The 23,236-nt window shown below is 56.8% G+C and overlaps 8 protein-coding genes across 8 annotated transcripts; 5 read left to right on the top strand and 3 right to left on the bottom strand.

Annotated features, from left to right (window-relative positions):
- Positions 1-905: 905 nt before the first annotated feature.
- P884DRAFT_198309 (ABC-2 type transporter-domain-containing protein) lies at positions 906-5,710 on the top strand (the record flags this gene model as incomplete). The annotated part of the gene is made up of 4 exons (XM_069438135.1): positions 906-1,629; positions 1,696-4,713; positions 4,803-5,526; positions 5,608-5,710. The coding sequence occupies 4 exons, from the start codon at positions 906-908 to the stop codon at positions 5,708-5,710; spliced, it is 4,569 nt and encodes a 1,522-aa protein (XP_069298389.1).
- A 1,327-nt stretch (positions 5,711-7,037) lies between these two features.
- P884DRAFT_298865 (ubiquitin-conjugating enzyme/RWD-like protein) lies at positions 7,038-7,971 on the bottom strand (the record flags this gene model as incomplete). The annotated part of the gene is made up of 3 exons (XM_069444649.1): positions 7,038-7,731; positions 7,790-7,869; positions 7,945-7,971. 3 exons carry the CDS (start codon positions 7,969-7,971, stop codon positions 7,038-7,040), a joined length of 801 nt encoding a protein of 266 aa, XP_069298388.1.
- Positions 7,972-8,486: 515 nt separating this feature from the next.
- P884DRAFT_197558 (surface antigen-domain-containing protein) lies at positions 8,487-10,336 on the top strand (the record flags this gene model as incomplete). Its single annotated transcript, XM_069438070.1, has 4 exons — positions 8,487-8,519; positions 8,682-8,753; positions 8,828-9,014; positions 9,090-10,336. The coding sequence occupies 4 exons, from the start codon at positions 8,487-8,489 to the stop codon at positions 10,334-10,336; spliced, it is 1,539 nt and encodes a 512-aa protein (XP_069298387.1).
- An 829-nt stretch (positions 10,337-11,165) lies between these two features.
- P884DRAFT_284255 (glycoside hydrolase family 2 protein) lies at positions 11,166-13,965 on the top strand. The gene has a single exon (XM_069443708.1). The coding sequence runs from the start codon at positions 11,247-11,249 to the stop codon at positions 13,956-13,958; it is 2,712 nt and encodes a 903-aa protein (XP_069298386.1). The 5' UTR covers positions 11,166-11,246; the 3' UTR covers positions 13,959-13,965.
- Positions 13,966-14,225: 260 nt separating this feature from the next.
- On the bottom strand, positions 14,226-15,476 carry P884DRAFT_198079 (Aldo/keto reductase-like protein; the record flags this gene model as incomplete). The annotated part of the gene is made up of 2 exons (XM_069438120.1): positions 14,226-14,402; positions 14,571-15,476. The coding sequence occupies 2 exons, from the start codon at positions 15,474-15,476 to the stop codon at positions 14,226-14,228; spliced, it is 1,083 nt and encodes a 360-aa protein (XP_069298385.1).
- A 771-nt stretch (positions 15,477-16,247) lies between these two features.
- Positions 16,248-16,727, top strand: P884DRAFT_268891 (uncharacterized protein; the record flags this gene model as incomplete). Its single annotated transcript, XM_069442235.1, has 3 exons — positions 16,248-16,275; positions 16,373-16,679; positions 16,712-16,727. The coding sequence occupies 3 exons, from the start codon at positions 16,248-16,250 to the stop codon at positions 16,725-16,727; spliced, it is 351 nt and encodes a 116-aa protein (XP_069298384.1).
- A 330-nt stretch (positions 16,728-17,057) lies between these two features.
- P884DRAFT_123874 (uncharacterized protein) lies at positions 17,058-17,705 on the top strand. The gene has a single exon (XM_069437167.1). It carries the CDS (start codon positions 17,164-17,166, stop codon positions 17,491-17,493), a length of 330 nt encoding a protein of 109 aa, XP_069298383.1. The 5' UTR covers positions 17,058-17,163; the 3' UTR covers positions 17,494-17,705.
- On the bottom strand, positions 17,442-20,453 carry P884DRAFT_284253 (MFS sugar transporter-like protein). Its single transcript, XM_069443707.1, has 8 exons — positions 20,340-20,453; positions 20,118-20,278; positions 19,952-20,058; positions 19,487-19,889; positions 18,966-19,367; positions 18,663-18,844; positions 18,027-18,520; positions 17,442-17,938 (listed from the first exon to the last, which is right to left on the bottom strand). The coding sequence occupies exons 3-8, from the start codon at positions 19,998-20,000 to the stop codon at positions 17,843-17,845; spliced, it is 1,626 nt and encodes a 541-aa protein (XP_069298382.1). The 5' UTR covers positions 20,001-20,058; positions 20,118-20,278; positions 20,340-20,453; the 3' UTR covers positions 17,442-17,842.
- Positions 20,454-23,236: the final 2,783 nt, after the last annotated feature.

The raw sequence follows: 23,236 nt of genomic DNA, 5'->3' as shown, positions 1-23,236 counted from the left end.
ACATGTGCAACAACTACACTACTATGTAGGAAGGTGGGCCTATCTCAATAGCTCATTTCGCAACCGTGCCGTTTTTGGGCCAAGCCTTCGATTCTCCACAAGGCTTTGATGACCTTCTACCTTTACCTATCGACTCTCTCGGTGTACGGACGTACACAGTAGTGAACACTACTTCGCAGTTCGAACCACGTGGAAGGATTGGCGATGATTCATTATTTTGGTACTCGGATTCTGTGCTCAGATTCTAAGGGCCACTCATAGAAGTCAAGCACGAAGGACGAGCATCGTGTAACCTATCGACTAAATACGAGAACACCAACATAAATAACCTTGAACTGCCTATGTACTTCGCAGCGAGATTAGCGCAATGCTTGTGCCAGTGAAGTCAAAATGTTATCCAGATCGGACTTCCAATCACCGGGGCCCCGAGAAATCCGTTCCGCAGACCCACTTCTGCAGAGACCTCCAGGCTCGGGAACTTTTTAGGACCGGGTCGACATCGTTTGCGATGCCCGAGGCAGTGCGAGATCCAGCAGGGTGCAGCTCCACTCGGGCCCTATGAAGACCCCGTCTCGCCCGTTTGGTTCAGCCTTCCGTTGGTATAACCAGGGCGGCACCCCCAAAAACGGCATTAGCTCGTCGCCGTCTGCTCTCTCGTTACGGTCGACCTTCTCCCATTCTCTTTCATGCCACTCGTTTCCCTCCCGACCCAAAATATCTATTCATCAAGTCCTGATAATTAACCTCTTGGTTCTTCCAGAGTTTTGAGGACCGCGAATCGCGTAAAGAAGCGATCCAGAGATTGGCTCGGGCGCACAGCGGCCCCGCAGCGGCAGTTTCCGTCCGTCCCTGTTTCACACTCAACGTTGCGACGCGGTGGCGCACCACCACGCGGCAGTCGCAAAATGTCCTTGACAGGGACTGGTTCCTTTGGGAACTATGATTTGACAGCCCGTACGACCGGGTCGCCGCTCGCCCGACAGACGACACGCGACCATGAGGAAGTGGAGGAAAATGCCCGTGCCAACTCGGCGACGGCCGTTGCCGACAAGCATGCCTCACAGTCCGAAAAGGACGGGGGAGCGGGTGATGGGACCGACACTGCCGTCGAGGATGATGAGGACGCCATCGAGCAGGAGCGACGCCATAGCGTCGTGCAGGCTCTGGCAAGAAAGTACACGGCCCAATCACATGCGGACGTCAAGGGCGTCAATCCTTTCCATATCGCGTCCGATGACAAGGAGTCGCCATTGAATCCCAATGGTCCCAACTTCAGTGCCCGCGCTTGGGCCAAGGCCGTGGTGGACATGGTCACCGGCGAGGGCCACCAGTTCCGCACGACTGGCGTTGCCTTCCAGAACCTCAACGTCCACGGTTTCGGATCCCCAACAGATTTCCAAAAGGACGTTGTCAATGTGTGGCTCGAGGCGGTTGGCTTACTGCGCAGGATCACCGGCCACGGCAAGCGCCGGATCGACATCCTGCGCGGCTTCGATGGTCTGGTTCGGCAGGGAGAGATGTTGGTCGTTCTCGGCCCCCCGGGCTCGGGTTGCACAACCTTTTTGAAGACAATTGCGGGCGACTATAACGGCATCTACGTCGACGAGAATTCCTATTTCAACTATCAGGGTAAGTCGGAAGTCTCCATCGCTCCGAGGTTACGTCCCTGGGCTTAGTCTGCTGACGACGATACAGGCATGACGGCCGAGGAGATGCACACTCGACACCGTGGCGAGGCCATCTACACGGCCGAAGTCGACACCCACTTCCCGCAGCTGACCGTCGGTGACACGCTGACATTCGCCGCCCATGCCCGCGCCCCGCGTCAGCTGCCTCCCGGCGTTTCCAAGACCGCGTTCGCGAACCATCTGAGAGACGTGGTCATGGCCATGTTTGGCATCAGCCACACCATCAACACCCGCGTCGGCAACGAGTACATTCGCGGTGTCTCGGGTGGCGAGAGGAAGCGTGTCACGATCTCGGAGGCTGCTCTGTCCAACGCGCCATTGCAGTGCTGGGACAACAGCACCCGTGGCTTGGACAGCGCCAACGCTATCGAGTTCTGCAAGACCTTGAGGCTGGAAACCGAGCTGTTCCGCAGCACGGCGTGCGTTTCAATCTACCAGGCACCACAAAGCGCCTATGACCTATTCGATAAGGTGATAGTGCTGTACGAAGGCCGCCAGATCTTCTTCGGCAAAGCTAGCGAAGCCAAGCAGTACTTCATCAACCTGGGCTTCGAATGCCCCGCCCGCCAGACCACGCCTGACTTTTTGACGTCGATGACGAGCCCACAAGAGCGGATCGTCCGGCCCGGTTTCGAAGGAAAGGCTCCGCGCACACCTGACGAGTTCGCCGCCGCCTGGAAGAACAGTGCCGAATACCGGGCGCTGCAGGCCGAGATCGAGGAGTACAAGCAGCAACATCCCATCAATGGGCCGGACGCGGAGGCCTTCCGCGCGTCCCGAAGGGCACAGCAGGCCAAGGCCCAGCGCCCCAAATCGCCCTTCACTCTCTCCTACACGCAGCAAATCCAACTCTGCCTGTGGCGCGGGTGGAGGCGGCTGATCGGCGACCCGAGCCTGAGTCTCGGAGCTCTGATTGGCAACTTCATCATGGCCCTGATTATCTCGAGTGTCTTCTACAACATGCAGCCGACTACTGACAGTTTCTACCAACGCGGCGCGTTGCTCTTCTTCGCCTGCCTCATGAACGCCTTCTCTAGCGCCCTGGAAATCCTGACCCTGTACGCCCAGCGGCCCATCGTCGAGAAACACGACAGGTATGCGCTGTATCACCCGTCCGCCGAAGCCGTCGCCTCCATGCTCTGCGACATGCCGTACAAGGTTGCGAACACGATCGTGTTCAACATCACTCTGTATTTCATGACCAACCTGCGTCGTGAGCCGGGCGCCTTCTTCTTCTTCCTCTTCATCTCCTTCCTCACCGTCTTGACCATGTCCATGATGTTCCGGACCATTGCCAGCTCATCGAGGACGTTGTCTCAGGCCATGGTACCGGCCGCTATCATCATCCTCGCGCTCGTCATCTTCACCGGCTTCGTCATTCCTATCGACTACATGTTGGGCTGGTGCCGATGGATCAACTACATTGATCCTCTGGCATACGCGTTCGAGTCGCTCATGGTTAATGAGTTCCATAACCGAAACTTCAGCTGCGCTCAGTTCGTCCCGAGCCCTGCGGTCCCAGGATACCAAAACGCGGGACCGACGAACCGTGTTTGCTCTGCGATTGGGTCCGTCCCTGGCTCAGCATGGGTCAACGGCGATGATTATATCAACTCCGGGTTCCGATACTACCATGCGCACAAATGGCGCAACATTGGTATCATCTTCGCCTTCATGGTTGGTTTCCTTGTTTGCTACATGGTTGCCGCCGAGAATGTCGCTGCCAAGAAGAGCAAGGGCGAAGTCCTGGTCTTCCGCCGCGGCCACAAGCCGGCATCGTTCAAGGAGAACAAGGGCGATGCCGAGTCCGGTGGCATCCCTGTGGCTGGCCCTGTTGGCAAGGCTGTCAGCGGCAATGTCTCCGATGGCCACTCGTCCGACAAGGAGGGCGGCACGCTCCAAAAGTCAACCAGCGTCTTCCACTGGAGCAATGTCTGCTACGAGGTCAAAGTTAAAGGAGAGACGCGCCAAATCCTGGACCACATCGACGGCTGGGTTAAGCCGGGCACCTTAACCGCTTTGATGGGTGTCTCGGGTGCCGGAAAGACAACCCTGCTCGACTGCTTGGCCGACAGAACATCCATGGGAGTCATCACTGGCGAGATGCTTGTTGACGGCCGCCCCAGGGACGCTTCGTTTCAGCGCAAGACCGGTTATGTGCAACAACAGGATCTACATCTTCAGACGACAACGGTTCGCGAGGCTTTGAACTTCAGCGCCCTCCTCCGCCAGCCCGCTCACATTCCGCGTGCCGAGAAGCTTGCTTACGTCGACGAGGTCATCAGGCTTTTGGAAATGGAGGAATACGCCGATGCTGTCATTGGTGTTCCCGGCGAAGGTCTCAACGTGGAGCAGAGAAAGCGTCTTACTATTGGTGTCGAGTTGGCTGCCAAACCGCCCCTGCTACTGTTCGTCGACGAGCCGACTTCTGGTCTTGACAGCCAAACATCGTGGGCTATTCTGGACCTCCTCGAGAAATTGACCAAGAACGGCCAAGCCATTCTCTGCACCATCCACCAGCCCTCTGCTATGCTTTTCCAGCGCTTCGATCGGCTTTTGTTCTTGGCCAAAGGCGGAAAAACGGTCTACTTTGGCGACATTGGAGAGAACTCTAAGACCATGATATCCTATTTCGAGCGCAATGGCGGCTTCCCTTGTCCCCCAGATGCCAACCCGGCTGAGTGGATGCTTGAGGTCATTGGCGCAGCCCCGGGAAGTTCGAGCAGCATTGATTGGCACCAGACCTGGCGCAGCAGCCCCGAGTATGCTGCTGTCCAGGCCGAGCTACAGCGCCTCAAGGCTGATGTGAAGGAGTCTAACCCGATCACCGACGACCCTGGAAGCTACCGCGAGTTTGCTGCCCCTTTTACTCAGCAGCTCTTCCTGGTCACACACCGTGTCTTCCAGCAATACTGGCGCACTCCGTCCTACATCTATTCCAAGGCTTCTTTATGTGTTCTGGTTGCGCTCTTCATCGGGTTCGTTTTCTTCAAGGCGCCCAACACGATCCAAGGCCTGCAGAACCGTGAGTCGAATCCGCTCCAATATGCCCCTCCCCTCCCCCCCCTTCTTCTTCTTGATCACGAACAGAACCTTCAGCTGACAATCTTGCAGAGATGTTCGCCATTTTCAACATCCTGACTGTCTTTGGTCAGCTCGTTCAACAGACCATGCCGCATTTCGTCATCCAGCGGTCCCTGTACGAGGTTCGCGAGCGCCCCTCCAAGGTGTATGGCTGGAAGGTGTTCATGCTGTCACAAATCATCGTGGAACTCCCGTGGAACACCTTGATGGGTGCGCTTATGTACTTCTGCTGGTACTATCCCGTCGGCCTCCAGGAGAACGCTGCGCAAGCCGGACAGACCACCGAACGTGGTGCACTCATGTTCCTCCTTCTCGTCTCCTTCTTGCTGTTCACATCTACGTTCACCGACTTCATGATCGCGGGCTTCGAAACGGCTGAAGCGGGAGGCAACTTCGCCAACCTCCTTTTCATGCTATGCCTGATCTTCTGCGGTGTTCTCGCCTCTCCCGATTCGATGCCTCGCTTCTGGATCTTCATGTACCGAGTCAGCCCCTTCAGCTACCTCGTGAGCGCAATGCTGTCGACAGCTGTGGCCAACACCGAGGTCCACTGCGCCGCCAACGAGTACCTGAAGTTTGAGCCGCTGAACGGCATGACGTGCGGCGAGTACATGAAGGATTGGATCAGCCAGTTTGGTGGCTACCTTCAGGATGAGTCGAACACCACGATGTGCTCTTATTGCACCATCCGAGATACCAACACGTACCTGGCCGGTGTGAGAGCGGACTATAGCGACAGGTGGCGCAACTTTGGGTAAGTGTTTTCCCAATCTTGGGTCTCTTTCTGCCTCGATCCCGCCGCTTGGAGGATTCTGAATGCTAACATGACGTGCAGTATCATGTTTGCCTACATCATTTTCAATGTCTTTGCCGCCTTGGCCGTCTACTGGCTTGTCAGGGTTCCCAAGAAGAAGCTCGGGAAGAAGAAGAAGGACTAAGTCAACATGACTTGCCGTGGGAATGTGTGATGGTCAAGTTGTCGATTTTCTTGACCTCTGAATGTCAGCCATGGCATGATGACCACAATACCTGCATCCGCCTGTGCCGTATGTTCAGCGTGCACAGCCATCTTTCAGTTTTTTATTACCACGTTTGGGCAATGTCCCGCCTTCGCGGTGCTCTACGAACCGCACTTCTCTCTTCTCCTTGTCAATACTTAATAGAATAGATCACATGGTAGGGGGTGGAGTGTTTGTCTGCATGTATTCAGTAGATCTTAGAATAGATACTTGCCCTTAAGGGAATAAGACCTGCAACAGGACCATGCATAGTGGTGCATGTGCTCGGGAATTACATCCAATTCAGCTCAGAGCCTCACGGTTTACAGTTCCGGCGAGATCTCGAGGAACCCGGTGGTATCAACGTTGATTGACGCGAACCGAACGATCCGAACAATGACTGTCTTCGACGAGGGAATCAAAGGGACGGGCAGAAGGTCCCCCGGGGGGTTGGGAAGGAAGTCTAGGTTGCTCTGGTCTTCTCGTATGTCTCATCAAAAGGGGGATGAAAGGGAAACGAATATCAAAGGTGGTCCATAATGTTCTATCATGGACATCAATTTCCTGTGTGGCCCGGGTACGATTCAATCCGCGGCTTTATTTTTTCCGCCGTGTTGTTCCGCCGTTCTTGGAATACGCCCCCGACTTATCAATGAAGAGGGTGTAGTTGTTGGTCGAAGGTCCGTTGTGCTGGACAGCGGCGAGATCAGGGATTGAAGCAATGTACATACAGTACAAGTATTCCAGGTCAGCGCAACCATGCCAACCACATGAATCAAGATAGGTACGGACGGAGTAGAGGTAGTGTTATTCACTTAAATCCAGTTCACACGCTGTCTACCTAATCCCTTTTGGCCCTAAACTCGTCTGGAACCGAATGACGTCAAAACACGAATGAATCATCACAACCGCTCGAAGCTGAGGGGATGAGGATACAAGCGCCAAGCGTCTGTTGGGGGCTAGACAGCGCTGTTCGGGGATGGTGTGGCTTCATCGACCTGTATGGTTCATTCTATTCCCGCTTAACCTGGCGATTCCATTGCGCTTCCCGCCCGAGATCACCGGCATGCCCACCAAGCCGAAAGAAACCAGTCCCCGATGGCGAACTAAGGCCTTCGAAGCTGGAACCCCAGCGCTCAGCTTCCCACCTTCGCTGTTTTGGTGTGTCGTCGAAATCCGATACCTTTCCGCTCACAGGCAGAAACGTGAGTTGCACAAGTCGTTCGCGGATTGCAAGAGCCACAAAACCACCCCTTAAATACGGAATTCACAAGCCGCCCTCCCCTAGGATTCGAGCAATTAGAACGTAAACAAAAATGACAGCACCAGCCAGTAGCAGCTTGTTGCGGAAGAGCCAGCCTTGGCCGGCATCTCTTTGCTGGATCACGGCATCCACCACTGCGTGGGCCTGATGCCCACTCTTTGCAGCAATGCCAAGTTGGGGACCGCATGTAGGCCCGCCGTTCTCGACAATCTTGTTGCCCGTCGCAGGGTCGATCTTGTTCTCTTGCATCCACTTCCAGTTCTCTTGGTCCAGCTCGGGCCACTCCGACCTGAACTTGGCGCCGCCGTCTCCGGCCTTGATATTGCCTTTGCCTGCGCCGTGCTCGGCCTTGAGGTGCGACCCGCCGCCCGTAGAGTTCCACCATCGTGAGCGAGCCGCATGATACTTGCGCTCCGCCTCGCTGGCTGATACCGAGCCGGTCGTCATCTCCTCCGACGTCATGAAAGACAGCAGGCCGATTAGGATAGTCGAAACCTCCCAAGCTGGGTTGAACGATCGAGGGTGGAAGTCGGAGATGGAGAGACATAGGCGGCTCGACGGCTGAAATCTACCGGAAGGTGTGTGCATTCGAATAGCCGGTGGCGCAAACGGATAATTTGGAGGGAATATGAGCGTGCCCCAGTACTGACCCCCATGATAGGGGGTGTTTTCGGGCCCGGTGATGATATAGTGCCATCTAGAGGTCGCCCAGGTCAGTATAGGTTCAAACGATATGCTGGCGAGGGTCTCCCTACTCCAGTATGTTTGACTCGGAGGGGTGCGCCGTGATATATGGTGGTGGGTTCTCGGTGATGCTCTTGTATTCGCGCGTCAACTGTGGTTAACCAAATCGCATTAGCTTGTCTGTTCGACCGTGTGCGATATGGAGGCAGGCTATCGGGATGCATACGCGCTTCTGTGCCGCACGACTGGCCATGACTGAGATATCGCCGGGGCTCAAGGAGCAGGGCGGCCGGCTGACAAACGGTAAACGAGAGGACGAATGAAGGAAAGGGTCAGCCCGTCAGGATAAAGAAACGAAAAAGAAAAGAATGAAGCAATTTCGCTGGCGGTTGTCGGTGTCGGTGGCCGTAGATTTGAGGGACCCGCGACGGGTTAAATGGATTAAAGGGAATAGAAGAGGACGTGGAAGACTTGTAGATAGAAGCAGGATGACGACGGCGGGTCTTGATGGTTCTTGGTGGCTCTGGAGTGCCGTCAGCTGAAGGCCGGGCCGGGACTGGCCTTCTGGGGTCTCCTGTTGGCCGTCGCGCGCATCAGCCACATTGGCCTGAAATGTGGGGCCGCTTGCTCGCTAGTTAGCGCGGTCGCAACGGAATTGCCAAATGCCTAGGCCCATCAGAGAGCTCCGGCTGTTGCAGGGAAGGGAAGCAAGTCGCAAGCACACCCGACCTGCGATCACAGCCGTTGTCAGCGTCGAGGAAAGCACCAATGGCCTCATCTCTAGGCTTCGGCGGCAGCAATGTAAGCCCCAATCTCAGCCATAGCATCATCGCATTCAATGACGAGGAGCCCATTGCGGTCCATGTTCCTTTCAACGTTATCCCAACGCTGGACCCACGCGCCTCAAGCTCCAGTTCCGGCTCCGGCTACAGCTCCAGCACACCCCAACTAACTTCCTCGCAGGCCGTCGACAAGGTCAATGCTACTGCCACTCCGGGTACGGTAGCAACCCCTAATTCGGGGCCCACGCAGATGGTATACCTCCAGCTCGGTCGACCGGTCCATCATCGCTTCGCAGTTACGGCCGCTGACCCGAGGCCCGTGAATAGCTCGACGAGCACGTCTTGACCCCTGCGTCGATTAGCACGCTCGAAGTCCATGGCGCTACAAATACCAGACGAAGCTTGCTTGATCAAATCTTCAAGCCTGTGCTGGAGGACACTGCTGCTGCTGGGACTACCCTTGGCCAGGTCCTCGACCGCGTTGGGGCAGCCACCAAGAAGCTCGCTCGGTTCGGTAAGCCACATTCCACCTTCGAGAAAGTATTGCATCCTATGATTCTCCGCTGTTGACATACTAGCTTCTCAAAAGACATCTTCAAGGAGGAAGGGTTCGGCGTTTTCCTGTCCGAAGCCGCCGTGCCCCAGTCAGCCCCGCCGACTGACAGGACCGATCTGGACATCTCAATTCGTGTGAAGGAGAAGTCACGACTCGTGTTCAGCGCAGGTACCGATTTTGGAAACGCTGAAGGCTCGGCCTACACCAACGCCGTGGTGCGCAATATCTTCGGGGGTGCTGAGACCCTCACCGTCAACGCGAGCACCGGCACGCGGACACGGTCCGCGTACAATGCCACGTTCTCGACGCCCATCAACGGCAACCCGGACCTTCGGCTCTCCGTGGAAGCACTGCGCTCGGCAACGCAAAAGCCTTGGGCATCGCACGAAGAGCACCTGACCGGAGCAAACCTCCGACTCGCCTGGTTGACGGAGAAGGGCGACACCCATGCCTTGGCATACTCGAGCGTTTGGAGGCAACTCACCGGCCTGGCACCCACGGCCTCGCCCACAGTTCGCGCCGACGCAGGTGACTCCCTCAAGAGCTCGCTGACGCACACCTTCACGCGCGATCGCCGCGACAACCCGATGCTGCCGCAGAGCGGATATCTCTTCCGCTCCGTTTCCGAGCTGGCGGGCTGGGGCCCCCTGAACGGCGACGTTTCCTTTGCCAAGACCGAGGTGGAAGCGTCGGGCGCGCTGCCCGTCGCGATCCCCGGCCTGGCAGGCAAGTCGGGTGTCTCCGTCGGAGGCGGTCTCCGCCTAGGCGTCTTATACCCACTCCCATCGGGCTACTCCCTCACTGGCGCGGCGCAGCCGAGCCGCATCAATGACCGCTTTCAGCTCGGGGGGCCGAATGATGTTCGCGGGTTTAAGATCGGCGGCCTCGGCCCGCACGACGGCGTTGATGCGGTTGGCGGAGACGTCTTTGCCGCCGGAAGCGTAAACGCGCTCCTGCCGCTGCCTCGCACGGGACCCGATTCGCCCCTGAGACTGCAGCTCTTTGCGAATGCGGGGCGCTTGGTAGCGCTCAACAGCAAGGGCACGGATAAGGAGGGGAAGGAGGGACTGGCGATGGACTCGGCGGCCGTCTTCAAGGGAGTGAAGTCGGCCGTCGGCAAGCTCACCAACGGAATCCCGAGCTTGGCCGCCGGTGTCGGGCTGGTGTATGCCCACCCTGTTGCGCGATTCGAGCTGAACTTCAGCTTACCTCTGGTTCTGCGAAGAGGCGAGGAGGGACGAAAAGGATTGCAGGTTGGTGTGGGTATCAACTTCCTCTAAGAAATGACGAACCGAGCGGTCCAGCGACATTTTATCCTGGTATAGAAATGTACCATTATAGCAACTATCCCATTCCCTTCTTAAGCGGACGAACCTCAAGGCAGAGCTGTCCAACGCGACGTAACAGCGCAAATCTCTTCGGAACGGTTACGGCTTCTGCCCAGCTTTCTAACCACCCGGTTATCTGACGCTTGTGAGGGTTGACCTTTTATTATTAGCTTTTCAAGGCAAATAAATAACACTACGCACAGTATCCTGGTTCCTTTTGCTTTTGGCCCTGGGACAGCTCTTACCGACCAGCATTCGAGGCCGCCCTGCTTTATTACTTTTTCCCCCCCCTCAAAGAGACTCTTTGTTTAATTACGTGCCTATTTTTCAGGTCCTGTCTATTTCTTACTCTGATTGTGTTCTGGCCGGGGATATCGACCTTTTTGATTATTCCCTGCCGGCAACTATCTTGATCAGTTGCTCAACATGCGTTTTGGGGAAAGAAGCTCCCGAGAGAGCATGGCGTTAGCTCTGCGACAATTGCCGAGGAACGACAGCCATGATGGCGCGTCTCCCCGCATGCGTGATGAAAGGCACAGTAGCTACGAAACCACGTGCCTATTCTCATGCTGACATCAAAAAAATGCGTCCTCTACGTTAAAATTCCCCAAATGAAGCTCAGGAGTGGAGTATGGGGATCACCAATGGGCATGTAGTACTTGATTGGTGATTCGGACGATGTTGCCCCGAGGGTCGGGATACGGGCCCTGGACGGCCGTATGAACGAGGAGTTGCTCCAAACACACTCGATTTTCACTTTCTGAGCGTCAACGCTACCCCTATACTAATCTTCGTTCACTCCTTCTCATCATCAACTTTGCCTTTGTCTCAGAGACACGACAAGGAAGTGGAGTCTCCCAGCATGACACAGCACACTGCCCGTGTCCTCTCGTCCGGCTGGGAGTTTAAGTCGGACGCGGATGAGAAATGGCTCCCGGTCTCGGGGTCCCCCAGCAACGTCCATACCGATCTGATGCGGCATGGTCTGATACCCGACCCGTTCCTGGACACTAACGAACTGGAAGTCCGCTGGGTTGCCGAGCGGACGTGGTGGTATCGAACCTCGTTTGCGACGCCGAATTTTTACGGGCGGGCCCGGGGAGTCAGGGTCGATCTCGTGTTCGAGGGGCTCGACACCTTCGCGACGGTGACGCTCAATGGCCAGGTCATTCTGCGGTCGGACAATATGTTCCTCGAGCACCGAGTCGACGTCGGCGACGTTCTGGCGGACGGCGCCGAAGAGGAGGAGAGCATCAACACCCTGGAGATCGCGTTCGAGCCTGCGGGCCGGCGGGGCCTGGAACTCGTCCGGGCCCATCCCGAGCACGAGTTCATCGTTCACCAGACGGAGGTCAGCAGGGGGCCGGTCCGGAAGGCCCAATATCACTGGGGCTGGGATTGGGGCCCCATCCTCTTGACGTGTGGCCCGTGGAAACCGGTGAGGCTGGAGACATATGTCAGCAGGATCGAAGACGTCAGGGTAGACTACGAGATTCGCAGCACGGGCCGGGCGGAGGGAGATGGGCGCCCGATCGTCGAGGCGACCGTGCACGCTCACGTCTTGGGCCCGGCGGCGGAGCTCGAGGTCGAGCTGCTCCTATCCGGTGAACGAGTGGCCAGTTGGAGGGGCCGCATGGGCGACGATGCCGCCGCTGGTGGTCCGCCGCCGCCGCCGCCGTCGTCGTCGTCGTCGTCGTCGTCGTCGTCGCGGCGATTCTCGTCCCCCCAGCTCCGGATCGAGCGGGCGGAGCTGTGGTGGCCGCGAGGATACGGTCCGCAGTCCCTATACGAGTTGAAGCTGCGGAGCCTGGCCGCGGACGGGTTGACGGTCTTGGCGGAGGAGCGCCGGAGGATCGGGTTTCGCAAGGTCGAGCTGATCCGAGAAGAGGATCGGTTCGGGCAATCCTTCTACTTCCGCGTCAACGGCGTGGACGTGTTCTCGGGCGGCTCTTGCTGGGTCCCCGCGGACAGCTTCCTGCCCGAGATCTCTCCGGAGCGCTACCGGGACTGGATCCGGCTGGTCGCCGAGGGCAACCAGAACATGGTCCGCGTCTGGGGCGGGGGCGTCTACGAGCCGGACGTCTTCTACGCGGCGTGCGACGAGCTCGGCATCATGGTCTGGCAGGACTTCATGTTCGCCTGCGCGTCGTACCCGACCTACCCGGCCTTCCTCGACTCGGTCGCCCGGGAGGCGCGGCAGACGGTCCGGCGCCTCCGGCACCACCCGTGCGTCGTGCTCTGGTGCGGCAACAACGAGGACTACCAGCTGGTCGAGCGGTACGGGCTCGAGTACCGCTTCGAGGAGGACAGGGACCCGGCGTCCTGGCTCCGGTCGACCTTCCCGGCGCGGTACATCTACGAGCACCTGCTCCCGGGCGTGGTGCGGGACGAGAACCCGGCGGGGGCCGGGGCGACCCCTTACCACCCGGGCAGCCCCTGGGGCGACGGCAGGAGCACGACGCTCCGGGCCGACCCGACGGTCGGCGACGTGCACCAGTGGGAGCTCTGGAACGGCGAGGCGCGGCCGTGGCAGCTGCTTCCGCGGATGGGCGGGCGGTTCGTGAGCGAGTTCGGCATGCTGGGCCACCCGCACGCCGACACGGTCGCGCGCTTCGTCTCGGACCCGGCGGAGCGGCGCGCGGGGAGCCGGACGATGGACTTCCACACCAAGGCGGTCGCGCACGAGCGCAGGCTGTTCGCGTACGTGGGCGAGAACTTGGGGGTCGCCCGGGCCGCCGGGGGCGCGGGAGCGTTCGCGCACCTGACGCAGGTGGTGCAGGCGGACGCGGTCGCGGCCGCGTACCGGTCCTGGCGGAGGCACTGGGGCCGGCCGGGGGAGCGGCGGTGCGGAGGCGTGCTGGTCTGGCAGCTCAACGACTGCTGGCCCGCCGTCTCGTGGGCCGTGGTGGACTACTACCTGGTCAGGAAGCCGGCCTTCTACGCCATCCGGCGGGCCCTGGCGCCGCTCGCCGTGGGCGTGGCGCGCAGGTTCCACGACTGGACGACCCGGCCGGCCGACGCGCTCTGGCGGCGGGACACGGGCCACGTCGACCCGCGCGGGATGCTGACCGACGTCGAGTTCGACGTCTGGGTCTCCAGCTCGAGGTCGGACGCCGTGCGGGCGAGGGCGGTCGTGCGCTTCGTCTCGGTCCGGTCGGGCCGCGAGGTGGGGGACCGGATCGAGCGCGAGGTGCAGGTAGGGCCGAACGGCTGCACCGAGCTGCTGGTGGGTTACAAGTTCGACTGGCGCACGGCGGCGGCGGCCGAACCGGAGCACTTTGTCATCCACGCGGCGCTGTGGGTGGATGGCGTCCAGGTCGGCAGCGACACCTCGTGGCCCGATCCGATCAAGTACCTCGACTTCCCGGACAGGGGCGTCTCGGTGAGGCACCTCGGCCCCGGCCTCGTCGAGGTCTCGGCCCAGCGGCCGGTAAAGGGGTTTGTCTTCTCCGAGAAGCGCGGCGTCAAGCTTAGCGACAACGGCTTCGATCTGGTGCCCGGAGACGAACCCAAGAGGGTAGAGGTCCACGGTTGTGAGGGCGATGAGCTCTCGTGGACTTTCGTCGGCCAATGAACGGGGGGTGCCGGGGGGGGGGGGGGTTTGGGTGATCAATTACCTATTAATAATTAAGGTAAACAGGCATTGATCTTATGGCATCTCATGCTATGTATTGATTAATATCTAACCCGACTTGCTTTATGATTTCATCCCCCATCTTTACTTGGAAGTGCCCGTGTATAATTAATATCTCCCTTTCTCTCTCTCTACTTAACGCCTTCCCGAGAAGTTCTCGAAGGAGGGAGAAGATTCAAAGCCACCGATTCCCCGCGTGGAATGAAGTTACGAATGGCCGTTGATCGGCTTGGGCTGATAGAGCTCCTCGAGGTACTTCTCCTCTTCCTCCGTCAGTACCTTCCCTCTCGCCGCGATGGCCTCCTCTAGCCTCTCGAGCTTGCTGAAGCCGATGATGGGGCTGGTGACGCGCTTGTTGATCCAAGCCAGGGCAACATGGGACATCTGGACCCAGCGTTAATTAGTCACAAAGCTGTGGTTTTCTCTCTTTGTTTCGTTTTTTATATTATTTTATATTTTTGGAGAGGAGTTTTTTTTTGGGGGGAGGAGGGGGGGAGGAGGGAGGGAGGGAGGGCGAAAAGCCGGGAAGAAATGAGTGAAGATAATACTTACCGGCCACCCGTGCTTATCCGCAACCTCGATGACGCGCTTGATGATGGTCAAGTCGGGCTCGACGGTGCCGTGGGCGCCGGGGACGTTCTCCTTCTCGCCCTTGCTCCGGGGGGTGGTGCCGTACTGCTCCGGGCGGCGGGCCAGGTGTCCCCTGCAGAGGGGAGCCCAGGGGATCAGGCCGACGCCCGTGTCGTTGCAGAAGCGGTTCATCTCGCGCTCCTCCTCGCGGTAGAGCAGGTTGTAGTGGTTCTGCATGCTGACGAACTTGGTCCAGCCGTTGCGCTCGGCGCAGAACTGCATGCGGGCGAACTGGGTGGCCCACATGCTGCTGGCGCCGATGTAGCGGACCTTGCCCGACTGGACGAGGTCGTGCAGGGCCTTCATGGTCTCCTCGATGGGCGTGTTGGGGTCGAAGCGGTGGATCTGGAGCAGGTCGATGTAGGGCGTGTCGAGCCGCCTGAGCGAAGCCTCGACCTGGTTGAAGATGGCGGCGCGGGACAGGCCAAATTGGTTGACGTAGTCCTTGGACTCGGCGACTTCCTTTTGGACGAAGACGGACCGCAGCTCGGGCTCCTCGCCGACGGCGAAGCAGCACTTGGTCATGATGACGACCTTCTCGCGGGGGATGTTGTAGCGCTTGAGCGCCTTGCCGACGATGATCTCGGACGCGCCGTTGGAGTACACGTTGGCCGTGTCCCAGGTGTTAAGGCCGCGGTCGTAGGCGGCCTTGAGCAGCGGGAGGGCCTCCTCCTCGCCGATGGCCCAGTCCAGAGTCCTGGGGTCGCCGAAGCTCATGCAGCCAAAGATGGGCACCGAGACGCGGAGGCCGCTGTTGCCCAGCCGCCGATACTCGACCTTGGAGTTCTCGAGGGACTCCTTGAGTTTGGGATAGATTTTTCCCGCCATTTGTGTGCGTGTTTATATAATTAAATATATATAAAGCAATCGAGTATATATATATATACTCTAGTGACCCGGTGGTGCTCAAGCTGGATCCCTGCCCGACGTTGTCCCGCCACAGAGAATGGTCTTCAGCAGAAGAAAACAAAAAAAAAGTCGTGTTGTGTGATAAACTAGGTCTCTGTCAAGGCCCGAGAAGCGGTTTGTACGGCCATTATATACTCGAAATTATTCAGGGGCCATGGAAGACGTGCTGAGAGCGTCCCAACTGCGTTAACTACCCCACAGCGGGAATAAGAAAGTCGGGCACGGGGTTAAGAACTCAGCTCCGGGAGGCTAACATGTTCCTCTCTTGAGTATTGGGGGTTTGGATGCACTGATTGTGGAGCTCCCCTCGTCGTCGATAGCAATCGGAAGGCGTGCTTCCGTTACATCGTTATGCAGGATTAATAGTGCGTGATGGATGCCGGTGGAACCCAACGTGAACACCACGGTGTATATTATAAATATATACTGACGTACACCCTTCTTGGCTTGTCCACATATATATATAGATTTGTAATGTTCATGGTTGAGATCAAGGTGTGAGCCATCCACAAAAATAAGACACCTCGCTTCATGCAACCGATCGACACTGTAAAAGAACGGAAAAAGGTCCCAGGTCATGCACGACTGCCTCGTCGAGCTGGGTGTGGCGTAAATATTACGGACCTCTGTTCCAAGGGATAAGCAGCTGCTACGCATCTAACACTTGCGCGGTGGGGAACCATCATTGAGATGTATTGGCTGCTTGTGGGAGCCGCCGGTCGGCACGCCATCAACACTATCTACTGCCCTCCTCGGTGGACCGGACCACAGTCTCCTTCGCTGCCAAACAATAATAACTAATACTTATGCCCGAGGACCTGGCCGCGCTCTGCGCACGGACTGCGAAGGGGAGATGCGCTCGGGCGCTCCTCAGGTGACAAAAGTCAACTTGACTACGCTGGCGGGCAAGGAGGATTTTGAGACAATCATCTCCCTCGAGGGTCTCGCCATTTCTCCGATTCTTGACAGCGGGACTGAGGCAGATGTCGACGGCCCCAGAGAGCTCTGTTACAATCTGGAGTGGGATCCAATCCTTCAAGCCCAACCATTGATTATACTCTACACTTTCGCCTGGCCAATTCGAGACCCTGCAAAGGCTCCTGACATGGCCGATGGCGTCTTGTAAGTTGTGCGTGAACGAGTACGGACTGCAGGAGGACCACATATTAATATTTTACAGCCGCGGCAGCTGCTTCGGTGACGGAATCCGCCGGGCTACACGCGGTCAGGGGGCATTAGATGTGGTTCTCAACTCTCTGACTAGGGATGGACTGTGTGAGTCCTGGAAATGCCTGAACAAATTCGGCCGCTTCATTGATGTCGGCAATCCGGAAGGTCCCAGGTCACGCATTGAAGTGGACAGACCCGACAGCAAGGAGAGCTTCTTGTCTCTGAACATGCCCACGTTGATTGACGAGCGGCCGCAGTTGGTCAAACGTCTTCTTGTTGACACTACGCAAATTCTGGAGCATAAGAAGACCAGGCCTGCAACGCCCATCACAAAGTTCCCGATTTCCCAGGTTCAAGATGCTTTGAGGGCGCAGCAAGCTGGCAAGACACCGGGGAAGCTTGTCGTTTTGTCCCAAACCCAACGAACATCGTCAAGATGAGACTTTTTGCATTTCTGCCGTCTATTTTATTCTATTTTATTTTTTTTGTTCTCTTCTCTGGGAGAAGGGGGGTAGCCGGAAGAAGATGGTTCGATTGCCCGGCTTTTTGGGGTGAAGGTTTCATCTCGTTCGATAATTATACGCTTCTTAAATTAAAGCTCCGGCTTTGCTTCTTCTTCTTCTTCTTCTTCTTCTTCTTCTTCTTCTTCTTCTTCTTCTTCTTCTTCTTCTTCTTCTTCTTTGACCTGAATGGATCGTTGCTATTTCTGACATTCGGGTCGTTAATAGCCTGTTTTCACATGAACTTGCCTTTGGTTTCTAAATAGATAATATCATTCTGTGGTTCTCCCCGTCCCTTTTTGCGATTGCTCTTTGCCGCTGGGCCCATCAAGATTGATAACTAGACAGAACTCAAGTGATCGTCAAGCGATTGGACCGTTCCATTTGGAGATATGGGCGGACTACGAGCGAGCTTAGCATTATGTAATATATTATTACTTTGATTTGGTTTGGCTTTCCAGTTAAGAGGTAATATTATTAGGCTGGCCTTGACTATTTACGCTTAATTAGGACGCGAGCAATCAATCTGCGCAACACTTCCCATAATTGCCATCCCGTCCCACTCCCTCATTACCCTGATTACCACCAAATCCACTGTACCAACAAAGGTCAGAGTCAAGCATAGACCTGAGCTGCCTTCGGTTCCGTTTTCTTCTCGGATGTAACAATTTCGCCCGCAGCATTGTTCTGGTCACCGATGGGAACAGCAACCTGATGGGGAGGTTAGCAGGAGGTACCGAGCAATGTACCGAGGCAGGCTGTGATTTTGCCTGTTGTTTTTTGAGAGTGAGTAACGCACCTTGAGGTGACCGGCCTCGATCTCGCGCGCCAGCTCCTCCAGCCTGCTCGATTTCTTGTACTTCTTCCACGCGGGCTGGCCCGAGTCAAACACCTCGTCCATCTCCTCGAGGGTGAAGCCCTTTGTCTCGGGCGCCAACAGGGTCATGTGGATGAAGGCGGTGGCGTTAAAGGCGCCAAAGATGTAGTACATCTTGTACGAGATGTTCCACAGCAGAGGCGGGACGGCGAAGGCCAGTACCATGTTCCAGAACCAGTTGGCCGCCGTCGACAGCGAGACCGCCTTGGCACGGACCTTGCTCGGGAAGATCTCGGCCGGGTAGGTCCACGAGACGGGACCCCAGGTCGTGGCGAAGGTGGCGACGAAGAGGTAGGAGCACGCGACGATTCCGGAGGAGACGGGCCGGTTGTTTCTGACGATCCAGCTGATGTCGCTGTTCTGGGGCGTCCGGGTCTCGTCGGTGTTGGGCTGGCCGTAGTACTGCTGGAGGGCGCCTAGAGAGAGAGAGAGAAAGAGAGGAGGGAGGAGAGTCAGAAGAGAAGAGAAAGACGAGGAAAAAGGCGAGAAGAGAGAAGAGAGAAACAGGAAACGAAAGACACCGTGTCACTGGGCTTGGGAAAAAAAAAGGGAACGTACCCGAAATGAAGAGGAAGGTCATCATGCCAAAGGCGCCGAGGATCAGAGAAGGACGGCGGCCCCATTTGTCGAGGAAGAGGATAGCGGGTAGCGTCAGGGCGACGTTGATCACGTATTGGATTGATGCGGTCGCGAGCGGAGAAGCAATCTGGGCACCCTCCATAATGTAGACAATGTAGTACCTGCACAAAAAGGAAGAGGGCGGTCAGAATCTCGTGGGAGGCTCCTCCGTAGGGGACCAAGGAATTTTATTTTATTTTATTTTATTTTTTGGGGGGGGGGGGGGGGGGGGGGGGGGCGTACATCATGATGTTCATTCCGCTGAGCTGGGACCACATCTGAATGCTCATGCCCAGAGCGACACGCTTGAGTATCCTCGGCTGGACGAGCGCCCCAAAGGACGACTCGGCCTGCTCCCTCTCCAACCTCAGGGCTTCCTGAATTTCCTGGTACTGGGCGAGGACCTTGGGATGGTTAACGTCACCTTTGCCGTGGAGGTTGGCGAGCACTCGCACGGCCTCGTCCCAGCGGTCTTTAGAGGCAAGCCAGCGCGGGCTGTAGGGACAGAAGAAGAGGCCGATCAGGAGGACGACGGCCGGGACCATCTGGACTCCCCAGGGGACGCGGAAGGCAGCTGTCGGCTGGTTCGGGTCCTTGGATCCGCCACCGATGCCCTCGGCCGCGCCGAACTGGATGAAGTATTGGCTATTCAGGGGGGGTGTTGATTATTAATTAGCGGCGCCCACACCAGGAGCGAACAGGATAAAAAGGTGGCGAGGAGGGGATAATAATTATGGAGAGCAAATAATAATGATAGGACGTACATCAAGATGCCCCAAGTGATAGCCCACTGCTGCAGGGATACCACCCGTCCCCGGATCTCCTTGGGCGCGATCTCGGACTGGTACACGGGCACGATGGACGAGGCGATGCCGACACACAGGCCGCAGATGACTCTGCCGACACAGAGCATGGCGACGTTCTGGGCGGCCGCCATGAGGATGGAGCCGATGATCCAGAGGACGCACGAGATCTGCAGGGACACCTTGCGCGAGAACTTGTCGGCGATGAAGGACGAGCCCAGCGAGCCGACCAGACTACCCGCGGGCATGGCGGCCGTGATGCCTCCCTGGGCGTACGAAACCGGGTTGTTGAAGTAGCGCTTGTACGCCTGAGTGCCCAAGACGCCCGACATGGAGCTGATATCGAAGCCGAAGAGGCCGCCGCCTGTGGGGAGTCAACTCGTGTTAGCATCGTCTCTCTACTCAAGAAACAATTTTTCAACCTACCGATGGCGGCGAACCCGCAGATGGCATAGACGTTGCTAGCTTGCCACATGGTGACGCGATATTCCTCCGCTGATGTGTGTCTGTGTGTGTGTGTGTCTCTGGGATGCCTTCACCTTGTCAAGCCGCGGTGCAATTGATAGCAAGGAAGGCCAGAGGCATCAATTACCCAAAGATGCCCCGGCGGGGTGAGGCGCGGATGATCTCGAAAGCGCGTCAGAGGCTAGAATGATATTGCCAACCCCGTCTGACCAGACAAGGGAGCGAGACATGAAAGAGAGAACAAAGGAGAGGGTGAAAGGCCGGGACGGGGCCGTGTCATCACTAATACTACTAATTATATGAGGATTGATTCCTTGGGTGGACAAGGGCCTACAGGTCCATCACTTGCCTTCCTGGGAAGCGGGCATTAATTATGGGGTTGCACGGCCGAGAGTCACACTACCCAGCCTAATGGTGTTTCCAAAGAACTGGTCGAGCCAACCACCGGTCGACTTGTTACTGAAGGGAACGTAGCAACGAGCCGGAGTGTAGCAACAGCTTGCCTAGTGTCACGAGACACTCCTCGGGGGTACGGTACGCCCTTTACTCTCCCCCTTCCTTTGGCTCCTTCGGCAGGAGTCTAACAGCTACCATATAACATGTAAGCACTGGTTCAGTTTCAAATCTGAAGCGTAACAAAGTGCCCGAGCTATCTTCTGTGATGTGCTTCCAATACGAGTGCGTGGCGTGAGTTCCATAGCCATTCCGTTCACTTAGACGACCGGACACGTGCAGGCCAGGCAGACGGCCTTGGCCCCGGATTTCTTTTGCTGCTGCATGTTGATCAGTGCAAACTGCTGAGCAGGTACGCCCCAAATGTTGCATCGATTTGGCATGACATGCCTTGGCTTGCCCCGCAATTTGCTTCCTCGTATGCAACCTCATGTTTTCGACGTCGACCAACCGATGGAAGCAGGCCCGCTTATGATCGGGTGGCGTTTCTCTTTTGGCACTCTGGATTCGCCGAGACGGTAGATCCAGCGGCACGCTGCGGGGCCGGGTGAAGGAATCTGGGGGAGCTATCCAGTACCGGAAGATGTTCTTCCCTGGGAGCAAGGGTTGCCCATCCTTCATTCTCTCACTCTCCTCCTGTCACATGTATTTTCACACACTCTACCGGGAACGAGAGCGCACATGCGGGTGGCCGTCGAGTAGCGTTGTAAATACACTAACTCCCACACCGCCCTCGAGTCAACCTTCGGGAGCTGCGCGCCAATCTGTCGAAGCCCTGAAAAAAGCACTGTGGTGAAACAAGTCGGGCCAACAGGAGGTCGCGCCAGCCGAGAGGGCGCAGAGACAAAACAACGAGGCCAGCGTGTGCTGCTCAGAAGCCGTGCAGTTTACCACTGATGTACCACAACTGTATGTATGTCGCAAAAGTATTTACGGAAACTGCAGGACGGAACCATGTCTCTCATCCGTCGAGTTGCTCCCAACACCGGGTGGAATGAGACTCGGGTCAATTCACCCCGGCATCTGCAAGGGTTGTGTTTGCCACCGTTTTGCGTAAGGTTGGAAAAAAAAAGGCCGCCGGCGTTACACTCTTAAGCGCCAAGAACTAACGTCGTATTGAAAATGCCCGACTCTTCGTCCTGAAGGGAAAGTAAAGCTCGGGACGTGGAGTGGTATGGCAGCAGCTGATGCAAATCCGTCAAAATGCGGCCGAAGCAGCGCCGCCAGGAGCCACTCATTGCTTGCCCGCATTTCCCTGCAGCCAAGGCAGGGCCAAGATTACACCTCCTCCAGGATAAATAATCCTAGTGCGATACACGCCCCACAACTAACGCAAATCAGAAAAGTGGCCAAGAAGTCCAGGTACACCCAACCCAATACAAATTTCTTTAATATAAAAGTATCAATACCTAGTCTTGCCCCCCTGGTTTTCAATTACCTTTGCAAGCCGTCGGGGCATTGAGTGTGCCAGGCACTGAAGAAACTCAGGGGGCACTGCCTCCCACGCCTCCAGAACAGCCAGTCGAAGCCCTGTAAGGCTCAGCGATTGAGTATCGTAGCGATGTTCAAGCCAATCCTTCATCCAGTGCCATACATTCTCAATAGGGCTCAAAACTGCGCTTCGAGCCAGCCACTATACTCAGCTCCTAACCTAGGGATTTTATCTGTAAGTACCTTTGTATAGAAAATTATTAGGAGAGTGACATGGTGTGATGATTGTGTAAGTGGCTTGCAAAAAGGTGAAGAAAAGTGGGGCATGTATCGCACTAGGATTATTTATCCTGGAGGAGGTGTACGTTAAGCGTTTAAGCTCGTCCTTTCTGCGGGGCGCCATGGGCCGCCAAGCTGCCGGCCCCACCCCACCCCCCCCAACCCCACACCTTCCCCGGCCGCTGATGTTCGGATGCTGCTGCTCTTTCTGGAATCCGAATCTAGGAGATCTGGAAAGAGAGCCTGACAGTCTGAGAGGCAAAGGATGGCGAGGTTGGGGATACACACACAGCCCACTTTTCATTCTCCCATCCTTCTTCTACTCCTTCTATTTAGTTTCATTTGCCACCGTACCAAGCGTACAGAGCGTCTAGATTCCAGTTGCCGGTCTTCCCTGATTACGCTACCTTAGCACCTTAACCCAATCTTAATTGCAAGATCTTTGGCAGAAAGGGTGATTCCTCTTTGATGGGTAGCACGACAAGACCTCATCCCAGGTCGGAGCACTGAGGCCTTCCTTCCTCTGGACCGGCGAGCACACAAATGTACCGCAGCCAATTCTCTCCGCAGCCGAACATGTAGCCCGGCATGCAGTGAGAAAAGGATGGGAAAGATAGGCTCGTTCGCATGCTCGATGTCGACACATCGGAAGTCCCTATCGCCGTCAACGCCCAAGCCAGCAAAGGAACCCCCCTGTATCGGATCTGTGCCCTTTTGTCTTTAGGTGAGCATGCAGACGAGCCTTCCTGAACCTGCTCCAGAGTCAGTAGTAAATGACCATCGGGTCAATGTCCCCTTTTCCGCCGGCGAACGAGTCCGCCTGCAGGCGTTAGTTCACAATCTGGCCAAGACAAGGAAAATGAAGAATGGTTGATTGAACAGCCAACTTGGCCTACGGAAATGAGGCCCGTTTTCGATATGCAAAGAAACTTGCCATCGTTGTGCTTGCGGCTGGCGGCAACGTCGACATGAGAGCGCCGGGCTGACCGCCGTCGCTCTATATACTACAAGACCAGGTAAGTATGAACTCAAAAAAGGACCAAGGACAAGGGGGTGGCCGTTTGGCGTAAACGCAAGCAGCCA

This window comes from Thermothelomyces heterothallicus (genome assembly GCF_042370625.1).
Source record: "Thermothelomyces heterothallicus CBS 202.75 unplaced genomic scaffold P884_scaffold_8, whole genome shotgun sequence".
Classification (NCBI taxonomy): Eukaryota; Fungi; Ascomycota; class Sordariomycetes; order Sordariales; family Chaetomiaceae; genus Thermothelomyces; species Thermothelomyces heterothallicus.
This window is presented reverse-complemented; position numbering and strand designations above follow the sequence as displayed.

Bases quoted from the DNA above. Each gene is read 5' to 3' on its own strand.
- P884DRAFT_284255 (XM_069443708.1), top strand. From the start codon at position 11,247: ATGACACAGCACACTGCCCGTGTCCTCTCGTCCGGCTGGGAGTTTAAG.
- P884DRAFT_123874 (XM_069437167.1), top strand. From the start codon at position 17,164: ATGAGACTTTTTGCATTTCTGCCGTCTATTTTATTCTATTTTATTTTT.
- P884DRAFT_284253 (XM_069443707.1), bottom strand. From the start codon at position 20,000: ATGTGGCAAGCTAGCAACGTCTATGCCATCTGCGGGTTCGCCGCCATC. The intron at 19,890-19,951 runs GTAGGTTGAAAA...GACTCCCCACAG, and splicing joins CTGCGGGTTCGCCGCCATCG to GCGGCGGCCTCTTCGGCTTC. The intron at 18,521-18,662 runs GTACGTTCCCTT...CTCTCTCTCTAG, and splicing joins GACCTTCCTCTTCATTTCGG to GCGCCCTCCAGCAGTACTAC.